Source organism: Channa argus, chromosome 10 (assembly GCF_033026475.1).
Source record: "Channa argus isolate prfri chromosome 10, Channa argus male v1.0, whole genome shotgun sequence".
In the NCBI taxonomy this organism is placed as follows: domain Eukaryota; kingdom Metazoa; phylum Chordata; class Actinopteri; order Anabantiformes; family Channidae; genus Channa; species Channa argus.
In genome coordinates, this window is record NC_090206.1 from 12633510 (window position 1) to 12657891 (window position 24382).

At 38.6% G+C, this 24382-nt stretch overlaps 4 protein-coding genes across 6 annotated transcripts; 2 read left to right on the forward strand and 2 right to left on the reverse strand.

Annotated features, from left to right (window-relative positions):
* The first annotated feature begins 4947 nt into the window (after positions 1–4947).
* On the forward strand, positions 4948–7505 carry si:dkey-201i24.3 (cilia- and flagella-associated protein 157). 2 transcript variants are annotated; one of them, XM_067519193.1, is made up of 4 exons: positions 4948–5169; positions 5345–5509; positions 6992–7142; positions 7261–7505. In XM_067519193.1, exons 1-4 carry the CDS (start codon positions 5017–5019, stop codon positions 7329–7331), a joined length of 540 nt encoding a protein of 179 aa, XP_067375294.1. In that variant the 5' UTR covers positions 4948–5016; the 3' UTR covers positions 7332–7505. The 2 variants fall into 2 exon arrangements, with proteins under 2 accessions (XP_067375294.1, XP_067375293.1); XM_067519192.1 differs by having other exon boundaries at positions 6992–7505.
* slc35a4 (solute carrier family 35 member A4) lies at positions 7392–8677 on the reverse strand. The gene has a single exon (XM_067519191.1). It carries the CDS (start codon positions 8675–8677, stop codon positions 7703–7705), a length of 975 nt encoding a protein of 324 aa, XP_067375292.1. The 3' UTR covers positions 7392–7702.
* A 449-nt stretch (positions 8678–9126) lies between these two features.
* Positions 9127–11104, reverse strand: LOC137134403 (uncharacterized protein LOC101885612 homolog). Its single transcript, XM_067519194.1, has 3 exons — positions 10969–11104; positions 10491–10589; positions 9127–9324 (listed from the first exon to the last, which is right to left on the reverse strand). Exons 1-3 carry the CDS (start codon positions 10981–10983, stop codon positions 9127–9129), a joined length of 312 nt encoding a protein of 103 aa, XP_067375295.1. The 5' UTR covers positions 10984–11104.
* Positions 11105–12061: 957 nt separating this feature from the next.
* hmgxb3 (HMG box domain containing 3) lies at positions 12062–24157 on the forward strand. 2 transcript variants are annotated; one of them, XM_067517669.1, is made up of 21 exons: positions 12062–12135; positions 12759–12911; positions 13344–13518; positions 14069–14581; positions 14685–14792; positions 14965–15099; positions 15192–15424; positions 15801–15910; positions 15992–16072; positions 16269–16351; positions 16445–16552; positions 16682–16822; positions 17394–17695; positions 17858–17985; positions 18689–18820; positions 18959–19143; positions 19231–19453; positions 19691–19824; positions 20092–20211; positions 20399–20608; positions 20933–24157. In XM_067517669.1, the coding sequence occupies exons 2-21, from the start codon at positions 12838–12840 to the stop codon at positions 21512–21514; spliced, it is 3777 nt and encodes a 1258-aa protein (XP_067373770.1). In that variant the 5' UTR covers positions 12062–12135; positions 12759–12837; the 3' UTR covers positions 21515–24157. The 2 variants fall into 2 exon arrangements, with proteins under 2 accessions (XP_067373770.1, XP_067373769.1); XM_067517668.1 differs by having other exon boundaries at positions 12125–12264; positions 20933–24156.
* The last annotated feature ends 225 nt before the right edge of the window (positions 24158–24382 follow it).

Consider the following 24382-nt stretch of genomic DNA (forward strand, 5'->3'; position numbering starts at 1 on the left):
GCCATGGTATTTGCTCATATTCTTGACGAATGCTTTTTTGCCAGCATAATTGAGAGTTGGTTCATCTTGTTCTCCCCAGTGGTGATGACATTCAGAGATCAGACTTGTAAGATTAATTCGGGGAATTCAGTTATGCATGCAAAATGCTGAGAGGCCTTGAACACAGATCTTCACAGATGTAAGTATAAGAAAGCGTGAACACCAGAAGCAGAAAATCAGATGTCAGTTGAGCCTGTATGTGAGCAGTTTGTTCTGATTTCAAAAGATCCTATTTTAAAATCTTTTAATGTGATGGATTCTTGTCTTTCACCTAAATGCATATTTAGGTAAAAACCCTATGTTGCCATGTTAGATACAAAATGTTGGAAGGCCACTGAATCAGTTGTAATGCAGTTACTGTGTCTCTTCTGTGGATCTTGAGGATTTGTGTCCAAATGTTGAAGCTGGAGCTAAAAGATGGCAAACTCCTTGTGTCTGACATGGATGAAACATTTGATCTAAGGTTTATTTTCCAGTTAATCCAAATAGATAAGCTAAATTCCAGTAAAGCCACAACTCTTTGTTTTTTCAGTGGTCCTGTTTCTACCACTGTCATCTTTCAACATAATTAGCTTCTTTTCATCCACCGTGTCAGTTCTCTAGAATCTAGAGCATCCAGACTTGAATAAGAAATAAGTCAAGAAATAAAGCCCCTAAGCTTGAAGATCACCTTATTCTTCTTATCTCTCTGGCAAAGGTCTTCTCTAAGAGCAGCTTGGTACAGTTGGGAGCAAAAGTTTCCTCTTTTTTTAAAAAGTAAAAAAGAGTAACTTTTTTTTTCATCAACATAATATTTAAAGCACATTGAGCTAGGAGCGAACCTTAATCAAAAAAGTTAATCTTTAATATAAAAAAAATTTTGCACAAACACAATTTTACTATAACTTTTTAAACCATTTGACCATGACCATTGTTGTTACATCTGATGATGAAAGAAGATTTGTTCTAGCTAAAGTACAAAGTTCAATCTAAGAGGACACAAACTTAACCCCATAGTATATATATATATATATATATATATAATAGTATATTGTTTAAAACCCCCTTTTAATTTTTTTATTTGATCTCACTTATGTGCATTATTGCAGTATCTTCTGTTCAATGTGATTTTCTTAACCAAAAAGTGTCTCTCTCTCTCTATGCCTGAAAAATACGGGAAATACTGTTTGTGTTTTCAAATATGTCCTTGACAATAAAGGAGCCTATGAGATTTGAGAAGAACAAAGATAGTGGCTGCAGAGAAGGGTGCTCCTGTTTGTTTTATAATAATACAAAGAGGGAGTCACACACCATGGCAGGATTCTCTCTCTTGTGTGTGTGTGTCATGCTTAAGCAGTAAAGTGTTGTTCAATACCGAACCCGTCTGGCTGAGAATTACTGGGTACAGTCTACAGTACATGATTTATGATGAATGATGGAATAAATCTGATTCATACTTGTTAAAATCACTTAATAAAAATGGTTGAAAATAAAAATGATAAGTACATATATAAAAATTATTTCAGCACAAAACTATAGTTGTGATCTTTCTGTCCATCTATGTAACTGATTGCTTAGAGCAGTGAAAGTAGACTCTGTCTTATTAATAATGCAGCCCAGTGCAATGATATCCCAGTGACTCAGTGGTTGTGTTAAAGAGTAGCACAAGATGGCCACTGTGAACAGTAACGCACCTGTAAGTACCGTAGTTTTGGAACTTTGTATAATGATATACTGTAGAATTTAGAGGGAGAAATACTTTTTTTTATGAGAAAGATTTTTATGAGGTTCATTTAATCTCTCTAACTTGCTTCTACAGATAAGTGAGGTTCCTGAAACTGTGAGAGTGGGACTTGTACTTAGTACAATTCCAGGTATAGCAAAGACAAAAATGTGACCAATGTTAATATATTATGCTGTCTCTGGGGATTTAAACATTGTTTTGTGCACTTAGTGGAGAAGGACTGTGTAGGTGTAAGTGAAGATGGACATGGCATAAACTTTACATCAGAAAGGAATGAGGTTAAAACATTCACACGCAGTCATTCACAAATCAGATTTCAGCCATTTGCTCTCTGCATGCTCTCACTGCTGTGATGCGTTTTTTCAACAGGAAAAAAAATTATTCCCATTTGACCAAGTTGTGACTGTTGACAACATACAGGTATAAACAGACCTTCTGACCTCACTCTGATCCTGATGTGAGCAGTCTAGATGAAATACTCAACAAAGTCTCTTTAAAACTTATCACTGCTGAATATTGTGATGTACACTAAAAGTCTGCATATAAATCCGCAGAGTTTACACCCTGAGCTCCTGCAGCCTCTCGTTGACTCCATATCCAGCAGTTCTAATGGAGCACTGCTAATATGTGGAGCCTCCACAGAGAAGATTTGCACTCTGATTGATCACTGTATCATCAAACAGGTGGAGACCACCACCAAACTACACTTAGTATTTCCATTCTTTTGTATTTCGTCACTATTAATCATACTTTTGTGGCAGATCTTGGCAAATGTCTTTAGTCACATGTCATCTCAAGTGAAAGAGGACTTGTTCATCTCTGTGTCATTCCTTCAGGTTTGTCCATGTATAAAACATCTTAACAACCCACAAGAAATCAAATGAGGTGCTATGAGGTGCAGGATAATATTTCATATTTTTCAATGTCAGTTTTACCCAGATGGAACTGCTGTGGATCGCCTGAGCCCCAACAGACAGACTTTAAAACTTTTGACACTCCCAGTCCTTGGAAGGTGAGTTCAAATGATGACAACTGACATGTCAAGATAAATACAAAGACAAATAAATACTGAAACGTATTATCCATTCAATGCCTGAACTCTGTGTTTACATGTAGATGTTTAACATGTAACTCAAATTATTACACTTAGTCTTTTATTCTCAGTCTTGTAGGAGGTTTATCTGAGTTGTGTGTGTGTTCAGAAGAAGAAGCATATGCTGTCTATGAGACCTGCAGGGACACACTGAAGACAAATGAAGGCTTCAAGTCCATCAGGTTGGTCAGTTTCACTATGTAATCCATTAACTGGTTTACTTTGAATGGATTCATTACAAAAGGGCTAATTATGATTCCATCAATGATTGATTGAATTGTCATGTAGGAGATTCACCTTAGTTTTCTGATCAGGTTGTTGCAATCAGTGTCTTTTCAGAAAGTTATGAATGACTTTGTTATTGTGTCCAAATGTGTGATTCCCTCAGATGTAGTTCCCTGTTCTCAGTGGCTTTTGAGTGGAAACTTCACCCAGAGGAGGTGGGATCAGAGATTTGCTGCAGCAGGCTGCAGCTGTTCAGCCTGGCAGGAGGAGCCAGCAGGGCTGACCTCAGAGGGTCAGTCCTACAGTGAGCTATCTTTTACACTTAGTCTATTGCCTCTGAAAGTTCAGTTCTTATGCTCTTCTATTAATCAAATTCTGAAATTACATTGACAGTCACTTATGAGCCAAGCAGCTTAATTATTCACCGTACACTATGCTACTGTTTACAAAACTGTGCACAAAATCAAAGTACAGACTAATGTTACGTTTTTGAATGTATAAAATGCTGTCTATAAAATGTATAAAATTTTTTGATCCATTTAAAAATAATAAATTGCAAAAAGATTACGGTTATTTTGAACTTCCTGATTACACATTGTACTCTGTATGTGGATTTCTTGCATAATGGCTACAAAGACCTGAACTGTAAAGTCTATTCACAAAGTCCAGCCTGTTCTCCCATCAGATACAGTGTTAAAGGCATCAAAAAAATGAAAAAGCGCTTTAAGATACTCTGTAGCAGCAGTAAAATCTTACTGTTTGAGTTGGTCTCAGTGGTAAAAGCTGAATAATCTCCAGGGTCAACCCACTGGTGAAAGTTATGGAACAGATTCCACATGGAGCCACAACAAGTGACAAGTTGCTTCCTCACCTTTTATATGAAGCATTAACAGGAAACAGTCAGACAGTCCTCATCTACTGCATTAACCCTCAGGGTAAGTGGTCCATGGAGCTCAAACACACAAACTCAATACGATAATCCTTCCAGCCTGGAAATGACTGTCTTTGTCTGTCAGGTCTGCTAGATGATGAGACACCATCTGCTTTGACTTTGGCCCAGAAAGTGAGAAGTATAGCAACTAAGGCCACTGTTGTTCACTGGTGTCCAAGAGCAACTGAGCAACAGATCAGAGATAACATAATGGATCTACAAACAACAATAATGTCAGACGGGGAAAATGAAGTTCACAACACCTACAAGTTGGCAGAGCTAATGCACAACCTGCAGGTAACTTTAAATAGGCCTAGTAAAAACTCGGGTATCATATTCTGTAGGGATAAGTGAGGCCATGTCTGAAATTATTTCCTGAACAGATTGTGAAAAATCAATCATGGGAGATGAGGAGGGAAGAATCAAAGAAGATAAAGATCAAAATAAAGGTTTATGACTAAAGTATATGTATTTAGATATTAAAATTTATGGCACATTCAATTTGTTTTCAATATGATGAAATGAGTTCCATGTTTTGCATTGGCTTGGTAGAACTGTAAGTCTTTAGATGGCGAACAACAGGATCGTGAAAGCACAGACACAATAAAATATCTACAGGACCAGTTGAGACAGGAGATGGAAGAACACATTAGAGGTAATTTGTTATTCAGAAATGTGTCATTTATTGCAGAGACCATTGTGGACAGTGTATTTTGAGTGTTTTTTTTTTTATGTACACAGAAGGTAAAGGGAATGTAGAAAAAATCCAGCAGAGAGTGGCAAGAATCCAGAAGCTGAAGGAGGCTGTCAGAGAGGAGACACAGAAGATCAGAGTTGCTACAGAGAAATCTGACTTCTGTCAAGATGTACAGTAATGCACACCATTCAAGTGCCTGCTATGTTACATATAATAGTGTATAACTCTCAAATAGGATATGAGGTGTACAAGGCTTTGTGAATACCCTATTAAATGTATAAAGAACAATTGTTTGTGCACAACTCACAATGAGACATTTGTTTCGCCAACTTAATGATCAGTCTCAGTTGGAATACAACAAAGCACAGGAGCGGAGGACGCAACTTAAGGAGGATCATGGGAGATTAATTCAGGAGGAGGTGGAGAAGATGGAGAGAGACTTGGCAGAGGAACAGCTACTGGTGAGATAATGAGATACACTGTTGTTTAACATTAATCAGCTTGTGATCTATCTTAGCTAAGGATGCTGAGTCAGTTTAAATTAATGCAAGGCTCCATTTATGGTGGGCAGAGGAAACCCCTGCATTTGGACCTTAATTTTGTTATTTCCTAACATTTTTCTACCTCGTTTCTTAGACAGTTCCGCAGAGAGAGCTGCTGGTGCTAACCAGAGAGAGGCAGGTTCTGGTGCTGCAGATAGAAGCCCTGCACACTGAGGCCCAGCAGGCTGAAAGAGACTTGGAGGATCAACAGCACAGACACCAAAGAGATCTGCAATGTCTGAGAGAGGAGAGCCTGGAGGTAGTTTTTTTGCTCACTCAGAGAACACTGATTCCAAAAAAATATTTCTGTTTTTTTTTTTTTTTTTGCTAATTACTTAAGTGCTTCCTTTTGATAGACTCTTTCATCCTGTAAGAATATGTCAAATTCAGCCTGTAGGAATAAAAGAGCTTGGATTTATTACATTTGCCATTCAAAACCATCTGAAGCCACCACATTTTAACTTTTGTTATGTTTAAACTCTGATAATGAGTGGAGTTACATTCCTGCTTTGTTTAGAAATATTCTAGAATTAGCTCCCAATTGGCAGCATCTACACATTTTCCATTTTTGGAAGCATCCGAGTTGATACAGAAAGTTTGGAAGCAAAATCTGTTTATCTGTAGACAATATGAGAATTCATGATGTGAAGTATTCAGAGTGAATATAGTCACACATTTGTGTAATTTTTCTTCATGTTTACATTAACTATGTTGTGAACTGGTACATAATGTGCAGAGTATACAGTATTTCAACTGAGCTGTGAATACAATAATTCTGGTGAGTTTTAGACAAAGGATGACATAAAAATTAGCCAAAACTTTGAAACTGGTGGTAACCCAGTCCTATAGGTGGTGGAAGTACATAAACTCAATAGTCAAGTGCAAGTATTAGTCTAGAGAAATTCCACTTCAAATCTTTCACTTAAATAAAAGTACCAAAAAAGGACACACTTTAAAACTATTACTTAATAATAAACTAAAGTATTTTCAAGGTATTTTTAAAAATTTCATTTTGACAATTCTGACAAAACATACAGTACAATAATTAATAGCAAAAGACAGTCAAGGAACACTGTTGGTAAAGGTGGAGCAGATTCTAACCACTTTTTATGCTGGCAGGTGCTTAACCCAAAATAATCCATCAGCATTTTCATTTTTTATACAATAAAAACATAATTTTACAATAAAAACATGTAGTTTTAATGTTGTAGCTGATCAGTGTACATTTGCCAGTGATAATTTTATGGCTATGTTTAATTTTTAGGTCAACTATTGAATTTTATTTATTTAGTCAACAAATTACATACGTCTCTTATAGAACGATTTCAAAGAATAGGTGGGTCTCTGGTACCATATTATTATATTATCTTTATATCATTTTAGATTTATATGAAAAACATCCAACATATTATTGAAATATTTGAAGTCTTGCATAGAGGGAATGACGGGTTATTTCTAACGATGACTGGTGTAATGCAACACAGACCATTCATCCCTGTTTTTAATTGTTTGAGGGAGATCACTGGGTAGATGTACAGTATGTGCAGTCCTGTTTACCAGCACTTGAGAGTCACTGCAGTCTAAGCTTTAGGGGTCAGCTTTGATAAAGTTTTTCAAAGACTGTAGAGAACAGTGCGGCAGAATCAATAAAAAATATTTTGCAGATAAAAACCACAAGAAGTGTTTTTCAGCAACTCTCTTGTACAAAAAGTGAATAAAAACACATTTAACAATTCTATAGGTGTTCAGAGTGTTTCGCCAGGTAAGCGAAGAGCAGAGGAAAATGTCAGAGGGCAGATATAGAAGTGTGCTGCTGGAGGCTGTGCAAGATGCCATATACCTGTCTGCCCAGAACCAGCAACTACAGGCTGACAACAAACAACTCCGCAAAGGTCAGTGTGCTTCTTTAACCCCTGCTAGTTTGAAATTAAACTCTGAAGTAAAATGTCAAAGAGTGCACAAATTGATATCAACTCGCTCCAGCATTAAACTTTTTTTTTTTTTTTACAGCACTGGGAGAGTTAAAGGATACTCTGGTTGTGAGAGGTGAACCTAACCAACTGTTAAACCAGCAACAATGAGTATAACTAGAATATGCTTTTAGCAAAGAACACTTAAAGAGAAAGCAATACCTGGTACTCTGCATTTTAAAACCTGAACACTTTATTTTGATAGTTGTTCTTGGCAGAGATATAATACATACAAAAAACATGTAACATAATTATAAACTCTGAAATATTATGTAAAATGTCAAATTTGCTGTCGAGACACAATATGATCTGCAGTTATAAATCAAATACATGTGTCTGAAGTCCAGCTCACTCCAAGACTCATAAGGCAGAAAGAGGCAGGAAATAAATAACAACGAAAAAGGGAAAGAAATTAAATTTTACTATATTAGGACTTATTTTGGGGGTGAATCAGGTTTATAGTTTGTTTGGTGTCAAGTCATCTATCTGTAATAAAGGTAAGCTGCCTGCCCTATCATGGAAACAGGTAGGAGGAAAAACAGGGTAAGCTGCAGCCCTAATATGGCCCACGACAACACAGCATTAACCAACATGGAGCAGGAAATGACAAACAGTCTGGTGATACCACTGCCGTGCTTCAGTACCACGGACATCAGGAGTCCATTTGCTGCCTGCCCTGATATAATGGCCCAAACTACCCAGGAGTATCCTTCCAGAAAACTCCTCTCACTTGCTACATAGAAGGAACACAGCCCATTGATAGCCACACCGAACGCATAGAGGTAAATATTCTGCAAGCTGAGGGGCAGCTTCTGGCTCTTTAGTACCCTCTCCGTGTAAACTGCAGCCAGTCCTGAAACACAGCAGTAAACCACCATAAGGATAACCCCCCAAGCTGTGATATGAAGCCTCAGACCTGCTTCAGCATGAGCCCTCTCAGGGTCCCCTAGATCCAGGGTGCTGTAGCTCTGACATACCCCTGCTCCCATTAGGAGCCCCAGAGCTAACCACTGGGAAAACCTGAGCCTCTTACCCAGGCAGAAGGAGTATAGCAGAGCAGTAGAGGCAATTTTAAGATTAGAAAGTACTTGGTATGAGCTTGGGTCCATGTAGGCCTGCATGAGAACTACCAGGTTGTTGTTGAAGGCATAGAGTGTGGCGGGGACTGCATAAGGAGCAACAAGAAAAATAGATGGAGGAGTGCGCAAGACAGAAGTAGCCCCAGTTAGAAAAAGTGTCACTAGAGAAATTAGTAGTTTAGCCAACTCCATTATAACAACACATGAGGAGGGGTTGAAAGGGACCTGACCATCTATCTTGGTGAGTGTAATGAGTGGTGCATGAGAGCCATAGATGAAGATCATCAGGCCCAAGAGAACTCCCCACCGAATGCTTTTCCTGCAGTCTCTCCTAATTCTCACTGGGGAACTGATTCCCACATTCTGGATCACAATCATAATCAAAAATGGAAAATAATAACTTAATTACCAAAGACTGGAACAATGAAGTAAAAACCCTGCATTTGTAAAATGAACAGCTATAAATCCCAAACATATGAACATCAGATTTAAAACACTAAGATAACGCTATTTTCTGTTTGATTCTATACTGTGTATAAGTAGAAAACAAGAATTACTGCATGATTTACACAACAGATTCAAACTCTAAAATGGGCCTCAACAGCTGCTCCAGGCAACAAAACTCCTTTATGAAATGCTCCAGTCTTACGTGTTGTGTTAATACTAACTAACCCCAAAAAACAAACGTAAATGAAAGGAACAGTCTTTCTTTGAGTCCCCAATAAAATTACATCTTAATGTTACTAATCCAGCTTCCACAGAAAGCCAGCTGCTGTAAGAGTATTTCTTCCTCTTCTGCCTGGTATATCACAAGCAGTGAGTCCAAATTATTTTGGTCCTTTTTTGAAGCTGTTCGTATACTCTTTCACAGTCCTTTCAATGTTAGGCACTTGATAGGTCTGTGCTGCGTAAATGCCAGTGATTGTTCCCAGCAGTATGCCGAGGAAGGCAGAGGAGCGTAGTTTGGCCACCACATAGCCGGCCACGAAGCCTTTCAGAAATGGGGATCCCAACACTGTGCTTCCCTACAAGAACAAAGAATTGAAGCAAAAGTTTTAGGACATATATGCTTAGATTAAAATAATGATAATAATAATAATAATAATAATAATAATAATAATAATAATAATAATAATAATATTTTGCAATTGAGTGCAAAGTTTAAATCAGCTTACTTTAAATTGGGAAAAAGATTAAAAATAAAACTGTTAAGAAGAGTATACATAAAAGTTTAGAGTAAAATTATTAAAATAATACCATTGTAAAAGCTTCTCCCTTTCTAAAAGTTTCTCAAATTTTTATTATTATTATTATTATTATTATTTTCCCTTTGTCTTTTTAGCCTCCTCCGGCCTCTTTGGCTACCCTCTGTCTGTCTTTCAGGTGTAGATGTATTCCATTCTTCCTTGCATAATTGTTTCAAGTCTGTTGCATTTCTTGGTTGTTTGCCATGTACAGCCTTCATCGTATAAATCCACAGGTTTTCAATAATATTCAAGTATGGAGACTGAGAAGGCCACGGAAAAATGTTTACCTTATTAATTTTCACCCATTCCCGAGTTTACTTTGCTTTGGATCAGATCCCCTGCCCCTTCGTTTTTACCATTTTGACTGACGGTGAGAGGTATTGCTTTAATATCCTCTGATATTGGGCTGCATTCATTCTTCCTACCACTTTATGCAGAGCTCAAGTGCCTGATGCAAACATGCATCCCCCCAAGCATCAGAAACACCTTGACAATTTTTGTTACTTCTAACAATGAGTGAACATTTGTACTAGCTGAATATGTATAAATATATGGATTTATTAAACAATAATAATTCTTTGTTTTACTCTTTATACCATTTCAACGTAAAGCGGTCAAACCTTTTCCACTCAACTGTATTTTGATCATATACAATCGATTTTCTCCATAATCTCGCCAAGACTGGGTTCGAACAGCACAGTCCAATTATAAATTAGGTATTTGGGGCAGCCTAAAGACATGATTAACACATACAAAAACAGTTGCAAAACCATTGTATTTAGATACACAGAGCACTCTTTTTATTCTTCACCTGCAGTGAAAAGAAAAATTTCTAATTTGATAAATATAAACGTCGCACGAGGGTTTGTGAAAACATGGAAATACATTTAACTCGGCTATTCTTCTCATGCAATCAGTGACTAAGGGCTGAGAAAACAACTTACCTTAGGAAGTCCTGCAGAAACTTCGTTCTCCACTCGCCTCTGAATCTCCTCTAACTGACTTTTGAGTTGGGTCAGATCTTTCAAATGTTTCAGGGGATCCTGAACATAAAACCAATGGATCACGTTTGCATTAGAAAATGCTGACACTCCGATTGGTGTAACTTACGTTAACTGAGAATTGTCAGCGTTGCTGTGAAATAAGTCTAAAATCACGCGTTCTTTTTCCTAGAAAGAGCTAAAGAAACAAAAGATTAGGGCAGTTCTCTCAAAGTTTACAGGTTAACCGAAGTTAGCTACTAGCAGAAACTTAACCAGCTCAAGGGTCGATTCTATTCAGAAGCCATCCTTGTAACTTAATTTTAGCACAGATCTAAAAGCCGCTAAGGGAGAACGTTTTTATTTGTCCCAACAGCTGTCTTCATCTGACGAAACACGTGGAAATGATACGTTAAATGGCAGAACATAGTTACTCACTCACCTTGCCATCCGCCATTTTTGCTCAGTGTGATCGATATTCAGTTCTTAAGACTGAGCTGCTGTTTGCCTCAGTTCGATTACTTTGGTCTGGGGGTAAACAATTTGTCTATATATACAATGGTCCGCTGTGGCGACCCTGAACTCACGGGATAAGCCGAAAGGAGAGTAGTAGTAGATACAATTTTAATCGCTAACTTGTGCCCTTTAGGCAGCCATAAAAGCTTCAGGAATTTTTGGCGATTTATTCAGTTTATGTAGCTCAATTAGAATGGGTAGGAAGTATCTGTAAACCACCCTTTTCAAGACTCTCTACAGATGTTAAAAATGGTTTAAGAGAGGGCTGGTTTTAAATCCACTTCAGTCTTGTCTTGGCTGTAACTTTAGGTCACTGTCATGCTATAATGTGAGCTGTTGCCACAGTCTCAAGTCTGATGCTGCACATTTAGCAAAGTTTTGTAAATTTTGCATATGTCACAGTGCATTTACTTTACTGTGTTCACAACCGAGCAAAGCAGCTTGAAGTCATTTAGAAACATGAATGTACACTATCACGTGAATTATAAATGTTGACAAAAATATTTTTAATTCATTTAGGCCTGTAATGTGAACATAGTTCATAAGGGAAGTATGGACAGGGGGACCTTTTTCAGTATAGACAACTGAGTAATGTTTTAAGTAAGACTTGAAAATTTGTGGATCTGTCCTTAAATTGTATTGAAAAATACACTATTCTTCTTTATAACTCTTGTTAACGTTTGCTGTTATTTGTGTCTGATTTGTGGATTTTACCTGTGCAAACAAACTGAAATGAATTCTTTCTTTTAAATCTCTTGCTTCTGTCAGTCTAAGATGTTTAGAGTGTCAGTACACCAACAAAACAGATTTTCATTTAGTCATATCCAGTTTGTTCAGATTTCCACATGTTAATACCCATGTTATGCCACTCCATGTAAACAGTGAAACAAGCGGTTGCTTGTGGACATCACTGATCTGTACTCTGAAGGTCTATGGGACGCACGCCCCAATTTTCACGTGTCAAAAACGTCTTCTGTGATTGGGTCATACTTGTTCATTCCGGTATCTGATTGGTTTAGGACCATAGCAACAAATCGCCATGTTTTTTACATCTCGATGCGAAACGAAGCTACTTTGGAAACATTTACCGATCGTAAGTCCTTGATTCAGTATGAGACATAGAAACATTTCATATTTTTTTATCGTTGGCACAATGTCTGACTATTTCGGCGACTTCTAAAGGTTATTCAGAGCAGTCTGTAGAGCTTCGGGGTCATCGTAGGTAAGGCTTCAACAAGAAGACATTTCATTGGATAACTCCGTGACTTCACAGACAGTATAAACACACGCCATTAAACCTGCTGTTAAAGCAGGGAAGGACCTGTGTTTTTCACATGCTAGCGCTTTATTTGTGACCCAGCGTCCACTATGCACGACACACGTTCCCAAAATAATATGTTTCGACTAACACATTGTAGTGCTTTACTCTCTCCGCCTGCTTTCCCAGACCTTAGTCACTCCATCTTTCTCTGTGTGCTTCTCTAAAATGTTACCTTAGTCATCTACAGAGCTAATAAGCATCAGAATTCTATGGTGCACAGTCTGTGTAGAGACGTTTAGTTGATTGTATTGTTTAAAACATAGTGTTAAAATACTATGCACTTCAGTGAATAGTCAATTGCCATTATTTTCCTTCTTTATTGTTAGCAATAATATCGACGTTCATTGGGTCAAAGATAAACAGGAAACTAATCTCACTACTCTTTTTGGCCCCAGATCTTCTGAAATCATAGAACAGGTGGAGGTGTGTAAGCTTGTGAAAATAACTAAAGAGCTGGAGAACTGCTCCAATCAAATGGATGTGACAGCCTCAAAAAAGAGAAAGAGCAAAGCTCAAGAAGAGAATGTTGAGAAAACAAAGAAGCCGAGGTAATGTATATAGCACCAAGGGGCTTTCGTGCATTGCATATACTATGAAAACACAAATAAGGGCCTGTTATGAACACTAGTTAATAGTGTTAATATATTATACTATAGCCTATAATCCATGAGTGCCAAACCCAGCCAGGCTGCAGCTTTAGAAACCTATAAACCTATAAATTGAGCCTGAAACATTCAATATCCCAGCAGCAGAGAACAACTATGCATGTTCTTTGCAAAGGCTACATCCTCAGTAGAAGGGGGTCTCAGCAAGGTGACTTGGGGTAGAAAATTGACCCAAGACAAATGACAGCTTATGAGTAGATCAATATAAAAAGGGTTTTTTGTCCCTGAAAGTGCACAAATAGCAAAAGTAATCTGTGAATGTGTGTCTCTCATTGTCATTTACTAACTGTAGGCATGAATTATCTCTATCCTTAGGTCTGCCTACCTGCTGTATTACTTCGATGTTCACCAGATTTTGCAACAAGAATTTCCCAATCTGCCACAATCAGAGGTCAACAAACGTATCAGTGAGAGCTGGAAAAGGCTCAGTGTGGCTGAGAAAAGCTACTACCTGGAGAAGGCCAAGTCTGAAAAAGAAGGCACAGATACAGTGAGTGACATCCTCACATTTTGGGCATATATGGAGCCATTTATACCCTAAACCCTAAGAATATAATTCCTGATGTAACTACTGTAATAAGAATAATCTGGCAGTGTGAATATTGACATCAATAATATTATTATTCAAAATATTAAAATGTTTCATGCAAATGTTCATTTTCATTACTATTCATGGTCATAATTTTAGAAAAAAAAGTAATAGTAATATTTTGTCAAAACTGAACATACAACAGTAATTAAATTACGGTGCTGAGAAGTATGGCCAAGCCAATCTTTAGAGAGGGTTTGCTCTAGAGAGAGCCCTTTTATGATTACACACAGCACAGAACTCATGTAGTTAACTTTAATGAATTTGGCTCATATAATTGGAGATAAAGTGAGAATAACGTGAGCCATTAATCTAAATAATCAAAGCAGAGATAAAGCGGCTTTTGTCCAGCTTTATTTCTTTACCAGCCACTCAAGTCTAGTGTAGTGTCAAAATAAATCCATGAATGGCTTTTAAAAAGTCTTCTTTTAATGTAACTTTTTTTTTTCAGTCCCTCAGCCTCTCCAAAGACTTGCCAGGCTTTCGCAAAATCCTCCCCAGAGCCAGTTACTTTCTCTTATCTAAAAGCTGTTCCTCAAATCACCAACTGGGAATATTTCAGCCCGAGGTGATTTTGGATTCTCTGGACCCTCGAGATGATGGAGGCTTAACCTCCATCTCCCTCACCCAAGAGCACCAGTTTCCAACTCTTGGGCTGGCTGGTGAGGTGGAACTTTCTGAGCAGCCCATCATCGTTAGCGACGTAGTAGAAGAATCAGCAGTGCTGTCTTGTCCCACTGTGCTCCAAGGAATCCCATCCTCCTCTTCCTCCTCTGCTTCATCTTCCATCTCATCCAAACCCTTAGCCCCTACAGATGCCTCACAGGGATCTGCTAACCCTACAGCAAATGGAGCCACGACTAAAGAGGATGAGATGAGACTTTCTAGCAATGGCTATGGTGGGACGATGGTGCAGCAAATACAGGCAGAAACTACACAGGTGGTTGCCATCATACCTACTCAAGTAAGACCTAAATGTCCTCTTACCAGTTAGCAGAATGAGCCTAATGTGTCTATGTAGTCGACCATTTATTTACACAACAGTGTTGTTCCTAACCTCATTTCAGAACATGCTAGAGCCCGAGTCTATAGCAAGTGTCAGCTCTGTGGGCCCAGTGATGATGGTCTCTGTAGGCCCCAACATAGAACAAAGTGCCAAACCTTCATATAAAATGGTCAGTACCACACTATTCATTCAGCCTGGAAATGTCAAAACTGGCAACCATAGAGGATGTACACAGAAGAAGAAATATCAAGAGGGAATGGTATACTCTTATGGTATACTATATATACCATAAGTATATAATTTAATAGTATATAATGGTATACTATATATCTTTTCTGCAGTCTGAGAAGACCTACACTAGGCGAGGTCGAGGGAGGTGTCTGAATGCTGGCTGTTCATTTGTGTATGTCACTCGTCACAAACCACCAACGTGCCCTGAATGTGGGAGCCACTTGGGTGGGAAATGGATACCTGTAGTAAGTGTCAAGCAATATTTCTACAAAAAGTTTTGATGTTGAAATGTTCTATTAGTAGTAGTACAATTACTCATTTGGCTGTTTCATATTAGGCAAAGAAGACTCAAGAGAAAGAAGCAACCTCAAAGCCATGTAAACCTGAAACCAAGCCTAATGAAAGCTGCCACCATACACCACCTCTTGGTCAAAAGGAGAATGCTGATGTCAGTAAAACAAACACCGATGGGAGCAAAAAAGTAGGGCGAATTCAACAACGCTCCAGAAAGCAGCATACAGTTTCAGCTGAAAAGCCACCAGAGGGCAGCAAGTCACCGAAACAAGCAAAGTAAGTGTTCATGAAGTTTTAACACTGGATGACCGGGTGTGCTGAGTGTACTGGTCCTGCTTGTACTTCATTCACAAGTGGACAATGTAGACTGTGATGAGGGAAAACTGTGCTGTATATAATTTACTATCTGGAGCATTAATGGTGGTTTTAGGTAAAGGTAAAAGGTTCAGATACATTACAAAGTTTCTATGTTCATGTTTAGTAAATATATTTGCTATTTTAGTCTTTATTCACTTTTTTTGTTAATTTATTTGAAAAGTTAAAATGTTGGGGATGAAGACCAGAATTATAAACCAGAAAACAAATGAATTTAAAACACGTTCTGAGAATGGTTTGAATCTCTGTTGACAAACTTTCCTCTGTCTTTATATAGACAATTGAAAGACAGTATTAAAGGCAAAGTAGTCCAAGGTGAAGAGAAAGGGAAAGCCACTGTTCCGAGGAGACCTGTGAGACCCATCCGCCCTGCCTACCATAGCACAGGTGAGGAAAAACAAATGTTTTTTGTCAGTTTCAAGCTGTCATGATTATAAGTCACATATTTGGTTTTACTTGTGTTTCTAGGCCGTGCCCTGTTTCAGATCATAACTGTCCCACCTGACAAAGGAAAGTTGCAAACTTCGAACACCAACAGATCATCTGCTGGTACAATACATCATTTGATTATATTTGCAATCATACTTTCAGATTGTTTTCATTACAGATTTATTTTATGTTTAAGCTTATAATGGACTTATGTGAAATAATGTAATAGACAGAGAGGAACTGAGACATTTATAAAACCAGCTGTGCTTTCTGAGGCTTCCTCTCTTAGCTGATGCAGCCTTTCTTCTAACCACAGTGCTTCGAGATGGTTTCTCAGGTCTCAAACCCAGCACTTTAAAGCAGCTTGGGCAGACAGTCCCGACAACCACAGCCAAGCAGGTTAACACACATTGAAACACTTAGAAACAAACAATAATAGAAAATGCTAAAGATTCATTTGAGTGTTCTCGCTCTTTGCATATTTCTCCTTAGGATATTTCCGTCTCAGCAGTTGGAGGCGGGCCTGTGTCATCACTCACTGAAAGGAGAGTGAATATCCTGTCAGTCGTGCCTTTCAAACAGCACACTGTCTCCAGCTTTGTCAGTATACTACTTTCTTTTCTTTATCAAAAATGACACTCAGTGTCTCTTTCAAATGTAGTTTTGTCTCTGGATGTGCCTTGTTTCTTGATATTTGGGGCATTTATGTTCAGCCTTTCTGCCTCTTAGGACTTAGGACTCTCCACAGCACGAGGCAGGGGTCGATGTAAGAACCCCTCATGTGACTATATGTATAAGAACAGACACAAACCTGCTGTGTGCCCTAAGTGTGGTTGTGAGCTGACCCAAAAGAACACCAAGGGATCAAAGGTGACAGTTTTTTCTCAACTTCAATACGGTACAATTAGTTACAATTAGTTTCTAGCTCTATCTCTGACTTCTTAACTGCTATTACTCTGATCAGACATAACATTATGACCACCTGTGAAATTTAATACGATCCAATATACCCATTGGCCACTGATTAGGCCAAAACAATAGAACTGCATTAAATTGCACAGCTGGTCATAATGTTATGCCTGATCAGTGTACAAGCTTCAGTATAACCTTGGATTCTTGAGCTGTTGTTACTTAATATTCATAAATCCAGATTTAAAATGTCAACTCAGTGCATTTGATGTCAAGTCAGTCATATTTGCCATTTTTGAGTGACCACAACTTTTACATCCTCTGTATTTGTCTTAACTATTGTATTTTGTTTTTGCTGCCACAGCCATTATTACAGAATAAAATGTAACCTCATGAAAAGTGAATCTATACTATTTTTTTTGTGGTAATGTTTGATGACTTTGTTTAGATTCAAAGCTGGCCTGTTAACCCTTTATTACAATGTCATGTGGATAAAGTTCTGATTTTGTACTTTTTTTTTCTCCATTCTCAGTTTGGGACTCTGCTGGATCCGTACCAGCCCTTGAGTCCTGAACAGAAGGAAATCCAGCACCAAAACACGCTGCAGCTACTGCGCCATACCCTGCAGATTCCCGAAAGTGAGACAGAGCTTCAGGAAACGTTAAAACTCATTCAGGAGCTTAACAGTCTTCAGATTGTCTTGGTTCAGGCAGATGACCAGAGGCATGAAGATGGCGTAGAGACAGTGATTGAGTCTGGGTGGCCTCAGTTCTATGAATCTGCAGCTACTCATTGTGGCCTCTGCAACTACCCACTCTTCAAAGGAGATCAGAGGTGAGAAGAAAGGACCTAGGATTAAAAGAAGGAACGCTTTTAAACTATTGAATGGAGAAGAGCTGTTTTAGTTATGAGCGGCCTCCTTTTCATCTAACTCTAATGCTTCTGTTTTGACCACTTGCATGTTTAATTTAAGATGCATGTGCTTGTACATCGTAGTACTGTTGCAGGACAGGAGGACTGCTGGCTGCTTACTGAGACACTGATCCAGACAGCTTCCCTCCAGATGAAAGTGTGTCTCAATGTTCAGTGTCTGGCTCTTCACAGCTTCACTGACCTGCATCCAGGTGAACAGCACCACTCACAATAATACATATACATTTTTCTCTTTCATCTGTAAACAAAAATAGACACAACACCTTCAGTGCATTGTCCATCGTGTATTTAACGACAGCTCTGTGAACCTGTTTACATAGAGTGCATCAAACCCAACATCCAATATTGTTGTAATTATTGGAATTATTTCTGTCACTGCTATTGCACCTTTTTCCAAACAACACATATTGCTGATTGATCCAAGGGGAAGTCTTCTGCATTTTTGTAGGGTAGTTGATTAGAGTTTGCTTCAGTCATAATCAGAACTTTGCTGTTTGGCCAAAAGGGGGCACTAAAATTTTGGATTGCTTGCACAGATTCCTGAAAATACTACTTGTTTCATTTTTCTTGCAATACAGATTTTGCCGTTTAATGAAAATACAAAACATTATTTTTTGAAAACTACCACTGTTGTCATTATTTATTCCCACTATTTCAGCAGAAACTTAACTTTTGTTTAGTATACGAAACAGTGAGTCACTGCTGGCTGCAGCTTTTCAAACTCCTTATTGCATTTGTGGGCTCTGGACTATAGTTAGACAACAATATTTATCTTGTGTGTTCATGGTAACGGCAATGCTCAGTCACAGCACATCAAGCGCATCCAGTTTTTGTACTCTGTGGCATGGCCTGTTGCCACTGTACTCTGTGAATTAAAACACAGTTTCTTGACAGGTCTTTTCAACATTGGGAACAAGCTGCTGGTGAGTATTGACCTGTTCCTGAAGATGAGGGCCAGTATCAAAGTGGGCAAAGCCCCTACTCAAGCAGCTCAGTCTATAGTGGACCATGTCCCCAGTCACCCTGGTAAACAATGAGTTATAATTTACATACAGAATTTCTGCAAATGTGCTTGTGTTCGTTCAGGAATTTATATTTTCTAACTTTTTAAATTAGCAGTTTTGTTCCTTTGGTTATTCACTGTGTTTTTCTCTTTTGCATCAGTCCATTCCTTGAGTCCAGAGGAATTCTCTCAAATTCAAGAGCTTATCCTAAGTGGTTACTGGGCCTTTGAGTGTCTGACAGTTCGAGATTACAACGATATGATTTGTGGAATATGTGGTGTTGCTCCTAAGGTGGAAATTGCACAAAGATACTCAAATAACGTGCTAGAGCTAACGAATGTGGAGGTGATTCATTGATAGATTTTTCCAAAATGAGGGCTTTTCTTAGATTTGTTTAGCAGTGACAGTCTGTCAATCATGCTGTCCCTGTAGTTTACCTGGCCTGAGTGTTCAGTGTCAGATGAGGTCTACGTGGATGACTTCTGGCTGACCATGGAGAGTGAGGCTATCGAGCAAGCCGCTTTCCCCACAGACATCCCCATCACACGGGTGGATGCCTCCATCATTGCTCCCTTCATCCCCCCTCTGATGAGGAGTCCCACTGTTATCAACACAGAGAAGGACAAGATGCTGTTAGATACACAGCCACCTACAGGTACCTAATTCTATTCAATTAAATACTGATGAATCCTGTCACAGTGGAATTTCCAATAATAATTTTCTAAGTATAATATTATATTCTTATATAGTATAATAATAAGAGTACTTGGACCACTGAAATGCTTGAAATGTTACCTCCCTACCTGTCACACATATATGGCTTCATGCTTTGTTTTCGATGCAGTTGCTTATGTGGACCATAAACACAAATGGTCTGCTTTGTTTGTTTCAGGAGATCCATCAGTTTTGGTGCGTCTCATTCATGACGGTCAGCTCAGGCTCAACAAGATCGAGGATCACAGTGAGGCTGAGCTAAGGACAATACTTGACCATTGCGGCGTGAATGTCACCCCGGGCTCCACTAAGGTGTGTGTGTTTGTGTCTGAGGGAGAGAGTGACAGAGGGAGAGATAGTGTGTTTCAGCTGTTGTGTTTTAATGACTGGAAGTTGACTTTAAAATATCAGCAAGAATTACATTATTACATTATATTCTTTGGTCTGTCTTTTGGTCATGGTTTATTCAACCAGATAATCTTTACATTATGGCAGGATCTTTAGTTGAAATATGGTTTCATTGATCATCCCTCTTAAGTTTATGTACATCATATTTCTGCTTACTCCCTTTGTTGTTAGAATGAGCTGCTGGCTTCTTTGCTCTCCTTCTACTCACTTGTTCATAGCGGCCTCTCCACTGCCCCCCAACCCCCCACACACCTTACTGCTGGCAAGTTGTCCAAGATCTGCCCTCACAAGGTAAGAACAGCAGCCTTGTTGTTTCATTCAGTCACCCAATTATGAGCTCACTTGTGTAGCAAAAAATGTAGAAATTAAAATCATCTGGTATTAAAAATCCAGCATTAATGAAAACAAAAACTCAAGTGTTTACTTACAAGTGCCAAATTTTTTTTCTCCCTTTTTTTTGTTTTTAACCTGTTTCCAGGTGGTGTGTGGCTCAAAGTGCTTGGTAAGAGGAGAGACAGCTCGAGACCACGTAGACCTCCTGCTGTCCTCTCGCTTCTGGCCGCCAGTGTATGTCAGTGACTCTGCCCGGAAGGTGGCGCTCTGTACTGACATGCAGTATCCGGAACTAGCAACCCAGATGTGGGGCAGGAATCAAGGTTGCTTCTCTGACCCCTTTGAAAATTCAGAGGTAAATTTAGACTTAATCCTCTCAGTGTAATATTTAAAATTAAAACAACAATTAAAAAGTTATTTGGAAATTTTATGTTACTGTACACTTATAGTACAACCATACAGTTTATATATAAATCATGCAGATAATTAAAGAGTCATGTAAATGATTCTTCAACCATCAACATTTCATTTAATAAAATAAAGCAATTTCAGCAAAACCTTTTTTAAAATTTAGTAGGACTTTTTGTTGTTGCATCTATTTATGGATGGCTCTGTGTGTTGTCTTTGTAAATGTTCAGCGTGTTTCTGTCCTTGAAAATCTTTCTTCTTTCTTCTTTAGTTTGTATCATGTGCAGAACTCCAGGACCAGCCCTACAGCGCTGACCTTTCCTTGGTAGCAGAGAACCAGCAGATGCACCCTATCACCAAGTCGTCTTCTTGCTGGATGGTTCACCCTCCTGGAGCAGAGCAACCGTCTGAGCCTTCTGCACCTGCTTCAGATCACCACTCGATGTCTCTCTGCAGAGACCTGGAGCCCTATGTCAGCCTGGTGGCTGAGCTAGAGAAAGAGAAGGAAGAGGAGTATGAAGAGCAGGGAGAACAAAAACAGCAAATAGATAAAGCAGAGAGAGTCTCTACAGACCAATCTGAGGACTGCTCCTCAGTGAGCTATGCACGGCGGCAACCTGTCGTTTTCAACAACACTGCTTTTTACTACCTGTACAACCGTCTGGTTGATTACCTCACCAGTAGGGACATCGTGACCCAGCAGATCAACCAAGTGGTCAAAGCCTGCCAGCCTGGAGAAGTAGTGATTAGAGATGCTCTGTACCGGCTGGGTGTGGCACAGATCAAGAGAGAGATGGAGGGAGAGGGACAAGAGGGACAGATAGAGACTTATGAGGTTGTCCTGCCTGAATAAAAATGTTCTGGGCGCACAGCTGAATGAGATTAGTGTGAAAAATGGTTGCGTGCAAAGAGAGAACAGCAGGGTGCAGAAAGTGCCAGTGAGTTCTCACATTTTATTTGAGGCCTACCCTGTACAAAAGTTCATCAGCCATGTATTGTTGTCAGGTTTTACTGATGTGCCGAGATAGGCTGAATATGGACACAGTGGTTTGAATTTTGCAGAAGATGACCTTATGGTAGGTACTGATAAGATGACAGAGTGGTCAGCAGAGTTTGAGAAGATGCTAAAAAATACATTTGAGATTAGAGGTTGCATGGTCATTTTTAGCCATGTCTAACATATAGAGAGTGTGAGAACATGTCAGGGTCTGTTTGGTGGAATCATTTTAAATGATTCAAAGAATGTAACAATATTTTGTTTATTTTAAAGTTAGTGTGAAAGTGATATCAACTTTGGTTCTAAACCTAAATCATTGCTTCCTAATAACTGAAAGGGTATAAAGTTTAAAAAACTCAGCTTCCCCAGCCTGAATGTAAAGATTTATCCATGTACAATGCATTCGGAAAGTTTTAGACCCCATTAACGTTTTAGACCCCTGTTTTTCAAATTTGTGATGTTGCAGTTTTTTTATTTTTATTTTGTTCATTATTCTACATTCAGTACCGTAATCCTAACCCATAATGACAAAGTAAAAACAAAATTATAGAAATGTCTGTAAATTTATAAAAAATAAATAAGATTTGAAATTTAGCTCAGGTTCCTCTTATTTCACTTGTGGACATCTTGTGGACTGGAGTCCACCTCTGGTAAATTAAATTGATTGCACGTGATCTGGAAAGTGGGAGCAGCAGGGTGGTGGAGGGGTTAGCGCTGCCACCCACTGTAACCTTTCTATGTGTCGTTTACATTTAATCCCAGTACTTGCACAGATATGCATGTTAGATTAATTGGTGACTCTAAATTTCCCGTAGGTGTCAATGGTCTGTCTGTGTTGACCGGGTTCAGCAGCAGACTGGAGACTGGTCGGAGTTGAAGTAAAGCTGAATGGAGTAAAGTACAGAGATAATGACCACACTCAGGACCTCCGACTGACCTGAAGGTTCACCTTCCATCATGGCAACAATCCTAAGCACACAGCCAAGACAAATCAGGAGTGACTTAAGGTCCACAGACGGTCCCTATCTAACCTAACTGATCTTGAGAGGATTTGCAGAAAAAAATGGCAGAAAGCTTGTTGCAAAGCTTGTTGCATCATACCCAAAAAGACTCAAGGCTGTTAGTGCGGCCAAAGGTGCTTCAACAAAGTAATGAGGTCAGGGTCTGAGTACTTATGTATATCTGATCTTTCAGTGGTTTTTTATTTTTTATTTTTATTTTACAGACATCTAAAATTCAGTTTTCTCTTTGTCATTATGGGGTAGTGAGTGCAGATCAATGAGAAAAGAAAAATATTTAACAACTGTAAAATCAGGATGAAACCAATTACAAACAAATTTAATAGTAAGAGAAATGTTTCGAAAGCTTCGTATATTTTACCTTTTATGTCCACAGACGTTACTTTTTTTTTCCTTTCAGCTTATCCCGTGAGTTCAGGGTCGCCACAGTGGATTATTGTCCGCATGTTGATTTGGCACGGTTTTTACACCGGATGCCCTTCCTGATGCAACCCTCCCCAATGCCTACTAGGCTTGTACCGGCACAGCTGGGGATGGGAATGGGCCGTTGGGGGTTCAGTGGCGGGACCGGGGATCGAACCACTGACCCTGTGGACCACTGCCTTATCAACTGAGCTACAGCTGCCCCCACATGTTTTAAACACTTGTCCTCTCACCTATCACATGTTGCCTTTTGGCCTGATGTTTGCTTTTATTACAAAAGTTTTGATCAAATATGTATGCTTTAGTATGTGGTTACATTTGGCATTTTATTTTGGACTCAAATCAAGTACCTTCTCTGTGGAGGTTCATTTTAAGGACACATTCAATCATTGTCAATTAGTAGTCAGCTTTAGAGAATAAACAACATACTTAGTAGATGAGTTAGCATAAAGTGCTTCAGAAATTAAATGTAAATGAAACTGCTGATGCAGAAAATAAATACAAAAAGTCTGGTTAATAATGGACAAAAAAGAGATCTGATTCATAATACAAACCGCTGTCTGATACAGCGTAACTACTGCGATTGTGTTATCACGTGATTGTTAATAAAATTTAAAAACAAGAAGGAGAGTGAGTTCTCTCTCTGGGTGAACTTACCTTTGAGCCGTGTTATCATCAAAACCACCCACCAGAATTACAATTTTCACATACTAATCATGTGATACAAAAAGAGGCTCGCTATCAGTATCATCATCAGTATCATGGTTTTTGATGAGCACCATAGTGTGAAATCACTACAGACTTTGAAAATAACAGGCCTTGTAAGTTTCTTAGCACTAAACTTTGTCGCCTATAAAACAGTGAAGTGATGAACTTCTAGTTTTGTCTGTGTTGTTTCCCTGCAGGATTAATTATTCACTATTTTAAACTTTGTCCTGATGTCAAATCAAATAACGTAATGATTGTTCTTCCACCATTAACTACTCTTCTTCAGACAAAGTGGTTTATACATTTAAAGAGAAGCGTTTATATCCTTCCATATTTTATGTTTTTTTTTTTTTTTTTCTATTTCTATTTTTAAAGTTTAGACTTCCTGTAATAGTACAATACTAATAACTGTTGGGTTTTCCCCTGAAGGGACTTCATCATGATTTTCGACTCACAGGAAAGGGCTCGAGACTTTGACGCCACTGAATTCAAAAAAGAAAAATTATGCTTTTACTATGCTTTTACTTGCAGACAATATACTTTGTCCAGTGGTATGTCGCATGCTAAATAAGAT